This window comes from Ascaphus truei, chromosome 16 (assembly GCF_040206685.1).
Source record: "Ascaphus truei isolate aAscTru1 chromosome 16, aAscTru1.hap1, whole genome shotgun sequence".
Classification (NCBI taxonomy): domain Eukaryota; kingdom Metazoa; phylum Chordata; class Amphibia; order Anura; family Ascaphidae; genus Ascaphus; species Ascaphus truei.
The window spans coordinates 5,070,840-5,081,826 of NC_134498.1; the positions used below are offsets into that span (position 1 = coordinate 5,070,840).

Here is a 10,987-nt window from a genome sequence, read left to right on the forward strand (position 1 = left end):
TCAAAACGCTGTGGAGCCGATTCTTAAGGGTGGACTGGCTGCTGGTCGACCCAGTGGCCAAGTCAAGATCACCAGTACATAAACAACACAGGCTGGTGATATTGGCAGGCTCACAGTGCATAATCAGCAGCAGCACACATGCAGCCACCATAACATGCACACACCTAGTTACTGTAACAAAACACACACATACTCAGACACCCTATCAAAATCCTTAACACACATGCTGATCCTCCTTCACAAATACATTCTCAGGTAGGAAAACATATACTCACTGTCACTGAAACATCCTAAAAAACATATACAGACACTCTGACTCTTTATCAAACACATACAGACAGAGTGTGTACAGTATGTTAGGGTTTATCTGTGCTTGTTATATTGTCTTTGTGTGCATGTATATGATATACAATACATAACCACACAGACAGTACAGTGCACACATTCAGCCACCCTAACACAGTGTTTCCCAACTCCAGTCCTCAGGGAACCCCAACAGGTCAGGTCTTAAGGATATCCCTGCTCCAGCACAGGTGGGTCAATCAGCGGTTCAGTCATTTTGACTGAGCCACTTGTGCTGGACCAGGGATATCCTTAAGACCTGACCTGTTGGGGTTCCCTGAGGACTGGAGTTGGGAAACACTGCCCTAACACATATAAACACAAACTCTGATACCATGCACGTGCAATTACTTTCAGACACACAGAGTCACACCTAGACACACATATACACACACCCACTAGCAATCCCAGACATACATACAGTATACCAAGCTCCTCTCCTGCTGGTCTCAAACATCCTGGCCCGGCCTGAGAGGCACTTCCTCCTCCCCTAGCCAGTCTACCACTGACGGTTCTCCATGCCAGGATAGTGCCTAAGCCCATTCCCTTGAATTGATCTCAGAGCCATCCCAGATGCAGAGAAGCGACCACAACTTATTGAATAGACCAGTGGTTTCTAACCTTTTTTGGTTAAGGAACCCTAAGTGAAATTCTGAAGAACCCGCAACCCTCTCTAATAACAACTCTGTGATCAGATGAATTGTTGATTCTTCTATATTTGATACAATTTTCAAATGACCAGAAAATTGCAGGGAACCCTTTCAGGATGCCCAAGGAACCCTGGTTGAAAAACACTGGAATAGATGCCTAAATCCCTTATTCAATATACTGTGAAGCAATCTTCCATTTGCCCTTGAAGAATTCTATCTCATTCATTTGAATAGAGAAAAGACAGTTTAAGATTAAGAGTATTCTGTTAGAAAGTGATCTAAAATATGCTATTGCCCACACATTATAGAGCACTGGCCAAAGAGCATCGGTTTTGCATAAAATTATCTTTGGGTAAGTAATGGGGACAATTTAAAATAGATACAATACACATATTTTTAATTAAATTGCATTGATCATTGTTAAACCACTAAAACTGGTACAAAATTGATTATGCAGTATACATAGACACTACTGGATACAATCAGATGTTATCCTTGTATTCTATGGCCACTGTCTTTTTCTTTAGTTTACAGACCTCACTCGTTCTTCACACCAGTATGCAAGATAAAGGTATGCCTTTCATTGTAAGGTTTATGGCACATGTCAAATACAAGATATTTAATAAACATAAGAAACCAATATATATATATATATATATATTTTTGTCATTTAACACTTTTGCTGCAGAGGGAACTGCCACATGTTCCTCTGTCATTTGTTGCAGGCACCTCTGGCAGAGAGTAACTGGACATGGAAACTTGCTTCACATTTCAGTAACAGATCTGTTACTGTTTCGTACTCTGTCCTGATTCATAATGAGTTTGAGCTTTCCTTGAAAGGTGCAAATCACAGCTCGTTTGAAGCTGTCTGACAAGAAGAAATAAATCACAGGATCCAGGCAGCTGTTGAGCGTTGATAGACAGAGCACTAACTCATTGGCAATATGCAGAGTCTGCTTCCAGGACATGCTGAGAATTATGTCTATCTGGGATAGTATGTAGGGGATACGCACAATGTGATATGGAACAAAACACACAATGAAGATAACCAGAACAATAAAAGACTTTGTGATTGCCCTATTGCTATTTCTTTTCATTTGTGGTTGGGCTCTTCCCAAAGAGGCTTTGTAGAGTTTAGCAGATATCTTTGCATAAAAAAAGACAAAAAGTAACAGAAGGATGAAGAAGGCAATAACTGCTGTGAGGTTGATTGCAGCTCCAACGGATCCCCTTTTCCTGAAATGGAAGCACTTCTGATTACAGGGCTCACTTCCTCTGCCCTCAAAGAGGAAAGGTGCAATGCAGATCAGATTAATTATCCAGACAATGCGAGTAGCTCTAGTGCTCCATGAAGTGCTGTGGATTTTGAACGTCTGTAGGGGTTTAATTATCTTAAGGTAGCGATCCAGGCTAATCAGGCTCAGGAACATAATACTAGCATACATGTTTAAGTAAAAGAATGCACCAATGATCTTGCAGAGAATCAATGGACCGTCATTGTTCTGATACGCAACCCTGAATGGTAAACAGAGAGAAAGAAGGAGGTCAGCCACAGCCAGGTTCCTCATGTATATGATCATGGATGTACATTTTTGACAGTTTGACCAGAACACCAATAGGGCCAATGTGTTGCTAAGCAAGCTGATGCCACAAATGAAGGAATACATCACAGGAAGAATCCATGATAAAAGGCCATCATGGATACAAGAGGTGTTTAAATGGTGTGATATGGATACATTGGGCATCAAAATCAGTGGTTCGTTGGTCACAGCCGTTGATAACGTTGTCAGATATTCCATTATCTGCTTAAGAAATGAAAGAAGAGGACACAATTTAGCAAGTTATCATTACTATACAATGCATTGTCTCATTCCTTCCTAATGAAATTAGCTAGAAAGGGCAAATGGCATTGGGTTTCCCAAGCAATAGAGCTAGAAATAGGCTTTGTAAGTTGCTAAAAGGGAAGAAGCTGTTAAATTTGCAGCTCCTCGTGGGATCAAAATGAACTAACAACAGTGATATGTTTAACAGATAACCCCCTTATCCAATATGATGCGAAGCAGGGTACTTCCTCCCAAACCTGGCTCTACTACCTCCTTCCACATTACTGTTGGAACTACGATCATTCCCCCAGTAGCCCAAGCACGCTGCCTAGGGGTCACACTCGACTCCTCTCTCACATTCGCCCCTCACATTCAAAACATTTCTAAAACTTGTCGCTTTTTCCTCCGCAATATAACAAAGATACGCCCTTTCCTCTGTTGCTCGGCTGCAAAAACTCTTACCAGGCCCTCATTCTCTCCCGTCTTGATTACTGTAACCTCCTGCTGTCCGGCCTTCCTGCCTCTCACCTGTCTCCCCTACAATCTATCCTAAACGCTGCTGCCAGAATCACTCTACTCTTTCCTAGATCTGTCTCAGCATCTCCCCTCCTGAAATCCCTCTCCTGGCTTCCAATCAAATCCCGCATCTCACACTCCATTCTTCTCCTCACTTTTAAAGCTTTACACTCGTCTGCCCCTCCTTACATCTCAGCCCTAATTTATCGCTATGCACCATCCCGACTCTTGCGTTCTGTTCAAGGATGTCTTCTTTCTACCCCCTTTGTATCTAAAGCCCTCTCCCGCCTTAAACCTTTTTCACTGACTGCCCCACACCTCTGGAATGCCCTTCCCCTCAGTACCCGACTAGCACCCTCTCTATCCACCTTTAAGACCCACCTTAAGACACACTTGCTTAAAGAAGCATACGAATAGCACTGTGAACATTCTGAACACATGATACAAAAAGCTTGGCCCCCTGCAGACGCACTTACCAGAACTCCCTCCTACTGTCTCTGTACGTTCTCCCTACCTACCAATTAGATTGTAAGCTCCTCGGGGCAGGGACTCCTCTTCCTTAATGTTATGTTTATGTCTAAAGCACTTATTCCCATGATCTGTTATTTATATTATCTGTTATTTATTCGATTACCACATGTATTACTACTGTGAAGCGCTATGTACATTAATGGCGCTATATAAATAAAGACATACAATACAATACAATACTGCACACTTAATGATACGGTAACTATCATTCACTTGGAACGCTATTCAATATGCTAAATATTAGTTTCCTAGTGCTGGAGAATATTTTCACAGCATATAGAAGAGGGGCCTCTCATGCACTGCTAACTGTTTCTGACCATATTGCATCAGGTTGTAAAACTAGGAAAGTGATGTCTTAAAAAAGACAGATATATGGTATACTGAAAGTATTTTTAAATCAGCATTTTTTTTTATGTCTTCACTCACTCTGAATGGGTGGTGGGGTCATTTTCACTCTCGTTTGCTCCACCTTAGTGATAAAGTAATCAAATATATACACACTTTCTCCATGTTTGAGCACCCAATAAATAAGCACATGGAAAAAGGAGACAGATAATGGCAGATAAGCCTTTCTAAACTTCAACTAGCAATGTTGACAATCAAGCTACTGTATCAAAAAGATTACCAAATACTTTTTTGTCTGTATCTTTAATGGGCGTCAATCACCTAGTTTTAACTTATGAAAGATATCACTATCATTCGCTCAAGTTAGTACTATGTGGAACAACTTGCTTAACACAATATACTCTGGTACAAAATATGTGCTTAGAAAGTAAAAGCTTGATTAATTGGAGTACTACGTTTAAATGAAAAACAGCAGCTGGGACCTCGCGCAATTTGAAAACATGTTAAGTCACGAGTAAAGAAGGTAAACGTACAGTATCATAACCTTCATGGAGTCCTACAAAACAACAGATACTGTATGTAAAAAAGACACAAGGTTATTGCTCTTTAGCCTGCTCATGGGGAAAAAAATCTGTTCACAAGAATTTCAAGAAAACAAAGTTACCACAGCTGCAGAATTTACAAGTGCACGAGAAGTCATTAATCAGATGCAGTTGTTTCCTAGTCCTTAGCAAATACAGCACAGGTTCTCAGTGGCAGCTACAGGTACAGTACTAGCAGGGATTATATTTAGTGATAATCTAGTTTTGCAGAGTTGAATGTTTGTTTTATTTTGTAAGATTCCACAGGGGTTCTCATACTATACTCATGGATTTAGGTCCTTAACAATCTACAGTAACTAGTTGTAAAAGAAAACCTTTATAATTCACTTCAGGCTGCTATTTGCTGCAGGCTGTAGTTTACATATCTGTGATATTTAGATCCAGTAATTTTTTATACATATATTAAAATATATTATACATATATAGATATATAAATGTACTGAGAAACAGAGAGGGGTATTTACCTAACTCTCCCGGGTGCAAATCTAGAGCAAGACCAGTGTATTGGGGAAGAATTGCATTATATTTAATAAAAGGTAAAACTCCAATGAGGATCCCTTTCAATATTACATATGGTGCTATTTTTCTATTGGTTTTCCCCCACTTGGGATATTGAGATTTTAGTAAACAGACCCCAAAGTGCTGATAGAATCTTCCACATGATTATTAATATTAAATGAATCTGCAATAAAGAGAAGCTTGAGAATCCCCTTCGCTGTAACCATAAGGCTTCTCTGACAGCAAAGGGCTACAAACAATAGAAATGTCAGGACTAGAGATGGGCAAAATGATCAAAAATCTGTTTTGCGGAATTTCCCGAGCTTTCCATTCAAAATCCGTTCCGCTGGGTAAAATACATAGACGGATTGTGCCCCTTCTCAACCCATGCGCATGAATAAAAAACGCCATTGGATGAAATACGCTGCTGGGTTTTACTAATCCAATCCACAGATTCCGCAATCTGCTGGTGGATTTTAAAAATCCAATCTGCGCGCGGAATGCTGAATCCGCAAATTGAATTGTCAATGAGAAAAAAAATATCCAGAAAAAGCGAATCGCCCTTTTTGAGATTGATCCGCGGAAATCTGCAAACAAACTAAATCAGCCGATCTGTGGCGGATCCAAATCCGCCAAACAAATCCCCCCATCTCTGGCCATGACATGCTACAGTAGGATATCAGTGATGCTTTACTTGTGCACAAACTAACTGTGCATGCAATGTCTGGTGTAGAATGTATAACCTTGCTCACGTAATGTAACTATGTATCTGTCATCATAGCTCTGTGCCCAGGACATACTTGAAAATGAGGAGGTAACTCTCAATATATTACTTCCCGGTAAAACATTTTATAAATAAATAAATAACCACTATGCAAATCATATTGTTTTCAATATGGAAATAACTGATGAAGCCCTTCTGAGCAACTTTGGTGATCTATTTTCTTTCCTATGATATCAATCAAGGTGAATCAATCAGTGTTAGCAATCCCTATACCTGTAAACATACACAGAGTGGGGATTATGTCTAAAATATGAGGACAGAACGTGGCAGCTGTCCAGTAAGGAGGCAAGTGATTTTAACTGGGAATTACTCTAGTAGGATGTTGAGATACACTAGGCAGCCTGCATGGAGGTCATGAATGATTAATTTATAGAGATTTGAGCATTGGATAATATATTATAGTGGTGTCCCTTATGGGCCACCGTAGGTGATTAGGCAAGGTGTTGGCGCCGGAACTTTTAATTGTTAAGTGTTAATTACTGTTTGTTTGCACTATATATGAATTCATTGTGAAGCACATTTGTATAGGGGCTTGAGAAAGGACCGGGAGGTCCAAAACGTCGCTCCATTTTTCCTGTGATTTAACCCTGATGCTTGTGATGTTGGATTAAACCTTTTTGAATTTGAATACTATTTTTGAGTGCTGCGGAATTTTTTGTTTTTGTCGTGTCTATTTTTGCTACTGGGTGGTGATCCTGGTTGCACTGCAAGCACCTCGTCTGAAAAAGATACGTTTTTACCCCGCCTTTACCCATTTAGAGTGCCCTGAACTCCTGTTTGTTTTTTTGTTTTTATATATATATATATATATACATACTTTATGTCATTGTTTTGACACAATTATTTATTATCTATCTCGCTAATGTTTATGCCTCTATATCTTCTAATACAGAAAGAGAAGAATGGTGTATTGAAGAATGACATTATTTTTTAATGAAATACTTTGCAATATTTAGCTCAACTCCAGACTTCCTCTGCACAGAAGCTGAAAACCATTGCAATAATAACTGACTATACACTTGCATGTATTATTGCTGTGAAGTGCTACTGTATGTACATGGATGGCGCTATATAATTAAAGACATACATACATTCGGGGACACATTTTAGTATATCAATTACAACTACAGTACAGCAACAATAGGATATTTACCATAGATAGAAAGAGGCAGAGAAAATAGCAGCTTCACTTACCACTGCAACTCATCACAGATCCTTTTCTCAGAGTAACAGGTTTCTGTTATACTGTAAATGCCTTGAAGAAGTGAGCTGGAATTTCCAGTGATCACCTGCTGTCTTATGTCTGATGTCTTTTGGTTTCATGTCTGCCTTACCCTTATGTGGAACTATAGGGGTGTGTTTAGAGAATGCTTACACACTGCAAGAGAGAGGAAAACAACAGCCCTACATTATAGCCTCACATACAGTAGAAGTGTGATGGTATTACTAGTGTTGGGGTGGGCAACTCCAGTCCTTAAAGGCCACAAACAGGCCAGGTTTTCAGGATATCCCTGCTTCAGCAAAGGTGGCTCAATCTTTGACTAAGCCACTGGTGGAGCCACCTGTGCTGAAGCAGGGATATCCTGATAACCTGACCTGTTGGTGGCCCTTGAAGACTGAAGTTGCCCACCCCTGTACTAGTGGGTACAGAGCACCGTTACTTTTTCTTTTTCATACCCACAGCAACACTGTTTTTTGCTTGCAAACATATTCATTTTTTTTCCGCGTATGGGTTTATAGTAGAAAACCATAATTTGTATAGCATAAATATTGCGTAACTAGTACTAAGCTACATTGCGTTGCAGAACCCTCTGGCCATGTAGGGGTTTAACAACCCTACAAGCCCAAATCGCTGCTTTAAATATAAAGAAAATGAGCAGTAAAATAACCACAAAGTACTGTAGAAATTGTGTATACTACTGTACAGCCTCAAGTTTATGTACAGTATGTGGCATGTGAGTATACTTTATCTAATATGGCTCATGTCTGCTGAATTGGTCTTAAAGTGCCTATCAGTGATAGCTGCGCAAAACCTTTTTTTACATTTTGATTTAATGTTACTCCAGTTTTAGATATTTGCCACTAAAGATGGATAAATATTTCCCCAAAATTTGAATTTTCAGTGAAAACTTTTGTTTTCTCTCATATCAGAATTCGTTAAAAAAAAAAACAAAAAAAAAAACAAAAAAAAAAAACACTATTTTTATTTGGCTACTAAAAGTTTACACAGAAAACGTTTGTTAATAATTCACAAAAGAAGAAAATTAAACTACTGTAACATTTGCACCCTATCCACGATTTAAAAAAAAAATGTGTCCCCAGTTGAATTTTGACACATTGTAACAAATTTGCCTGTCTCTAGTTGCCGAGTGAACCCATGAAGATCACAATATTTGTTTAACATTGTTTGGTTTTCTATGGGAAATGCAATTTTCACTGCAATTAATGAGGATTTCAGTCTTGGAAGTGACTAGCCCTCCAAAATAAGACCTACAATTGCTGTATGGAAAACAGACTCGTAGTATACATGAATAGACTGGAATCAGCTGTTACTTGCACCTGGTCTGACTGCAACTTCTCACTTATTTTACGGTACTAACTTGACAAGCGTGTTCCAATTGTACCGTTTGAGATGTCCTACTACTCAAGTTCTCACAATGAATAATGGGATTGTTTTATTTATAAGATGAACATCATTTTTGGGTGAACGAGATTAATCTATGTTTTTTTTATTTCAAATATTTTTATTGAATTTTCATCAGGAGAAGAAAAGACAGCATACAACAGTAATCATACATATGGGTATGAAAATAGCAATGTTAGAATGAACAATAAAAATTAAACCTACAACATCTATTACTATCAGCCAAAATATACATATATAAACATGCCTGAATAATTTGGACAAATCATAGGCATGACCGCACTACATCGGATATAGGTTGTATTCAGGATAAACAGACAGATAAACTTAAGAGTTACAGGGAGAGGAAGAGAGGGGGGTAGGAAAAGAGGGGGGGTGAAGCCCTCATCACCCCCATCCACCGCTAGCCTTGAAAAAATATCTCACATAAATCAATCCTTCTACTCCAATACCATTTTGTCTTAGTTTATTATTACTATCTGTTCAGGAGCCTCTAGATCTGAGTAGATCATTTCAGCCAAAAGCTCTTGTCTCATCTCAACTCTCAAGCCATGGGTCCCAGGTTCTGTAGAATTCATCTGTGGATTGCTTCAAGAAAGCTGTCAGCTTCTCCATAATCATCACCTTGCTTATTCGTTTCTCTAAAATCTGTCTAGGGGCGGGGGGGAGGCAATTTTCTTCCATGAAGCCGCTATCGACCATCTAGCTGCCGTTAGTATAAATGAAATCAGTCATATCAGAGGGCGACTGATATCTTCTACAGGTTTTGCCAGAAAATGAACCAGCGGGTCAACAGGGATTGTCAGCTCTGTTATGTCGCTAATGATACTGTATTTTGGACTACAAACCCAAATTTTTGTATAGCAGGGCAAGTAAACTAAATGTGTACCATATCTCTCTTTTGTCCACAACCCCTCCAACACAGATCAGACGCCTCTGGGTAAATCTGCCTCACTCTGCTTGGTGTCAGATACCACTGGAATTATATATAAATATAATACTGAGTTAAGTTATGGTGAGTAAAAAAAGTGACAAAAACCCTCCATTGCATAGCAAATAGGGTTTTTGTCACTTTTTTTACTCACCATAACTTAACTCAGTATTATGGTATACCCCATCCCTTAGCTTCTTTGCATACCCAGTCAATCAACCCCACACTGATGAGACCCATTAAGGTCGAAACAGCTGTCTGTGGGTGGTTTTATGGGTATGCACCTTAACCCTGGCTGTGCTCAAAGCTGTGACCATGCAGCAAGCTTATGCCTATAGGGAACCATGTTAAAAATGGTTTTTGAAGCAAAAAGTGGCACTGCGTGCTCATTTGCATGACATTTCCCAGAATCCCTTGCTGCAGTGGAAGTGCTGTGTGCTGGGTGATAATGGTGAAGGGCGGGGTTGCAGACCTGTCTTAGACATGCAGATGAGCATACAGTTATATTTACATATTTGCATATATATATATATAATTTTTTTTTCTTTAGTCGTAGTGCAAATGAAAGTTTTTGCTGCGAATTCCCAAATATCCTCTCAGTCATCTCTATCAATTTCAATATTAAGGTCGTCTGCCCATTTGAGCATATAAATATGGTCTGGGGTATTTAGTGATGAATTCATTCCTAAATATATCCTCATGATCAATCCCTTATGATAGGTACCGTTCCTACAATACGACTCGAAACTTGATAATTCAAGGAATGCCAGGTTCTGGGATATTTTATATAGAAAATGCCTAATTTAGAGGTATATGAACAAATCGAGGTACGGAGCCTCATATACAGTGGCGGCAGCCTTTAACATAAATCGGCTTTATCCGCGGCTCTCTGATAATCTCGGTCAGATGCGTTTAATTTTTTTTTGGTCCGGAGTGAATTGCGTTATTGTAGCGCTCGTGATATTAGCATTCTATTCTCGCTGTCTGCAATACTGCAATGCCGTGTAAAAACTCAGGGGGGGCGTTTGCCAGCTGTTGTCTTGGAAGTCTAATACCTTCGCGGTTCAACCTACGTCAGTACACAGTCTGTGTGTGCGCGCGCAGTAATTGTAAATTTGCATATTTAAAGTATACATGCATTTGCAGTGCTGTACTGTACAGTATGTCTCATTTGAAAATTGTTGAAACGCATAGGCGTGTACAGTACTGTAACAGTGTCACATTTCGGCATATACAGCGCTCTCCCCTCGCTCAGGATAATTTCAACTTCTTATCTTCTCTACAATGCAGTACATCTCTCCCACACCATTCCTTTGAACGT

The 10,987-nt window shown here is 39.4% G+C and overlaps 1 protein-coding gene across 1 annotated transcript; it reads right to left on the minus strand.

Annotated features, from left to right (window-relative positions):
* Positions 1-656: 656 nt before the first annotated feature.
* Positions 657-7,393, minus strand: LOC142467653 (putative G-protein coupled receptor 34). The gene is made up of 2 exons (XM_075573597.1): positions 7,286-7,393; positions 657-2,794 (listed from the first exon to the last, which is right to left on the minus strand). The coding sequence occupies exon 2, from the start codon at positions 2,789-2,791 to the stop codon at positions 1,757-1,759; it is 1,035 nt and encodes a 344-aa protein (XP_075429712.1). The 5' UTR covers positions 2,792-2,794; positions 7,286-7,393; the 3' UTR covers positions 657-1,756.
* Between the last annotated feature and the right edge of the window lie 3,594 nt (positions 7,394-10,987).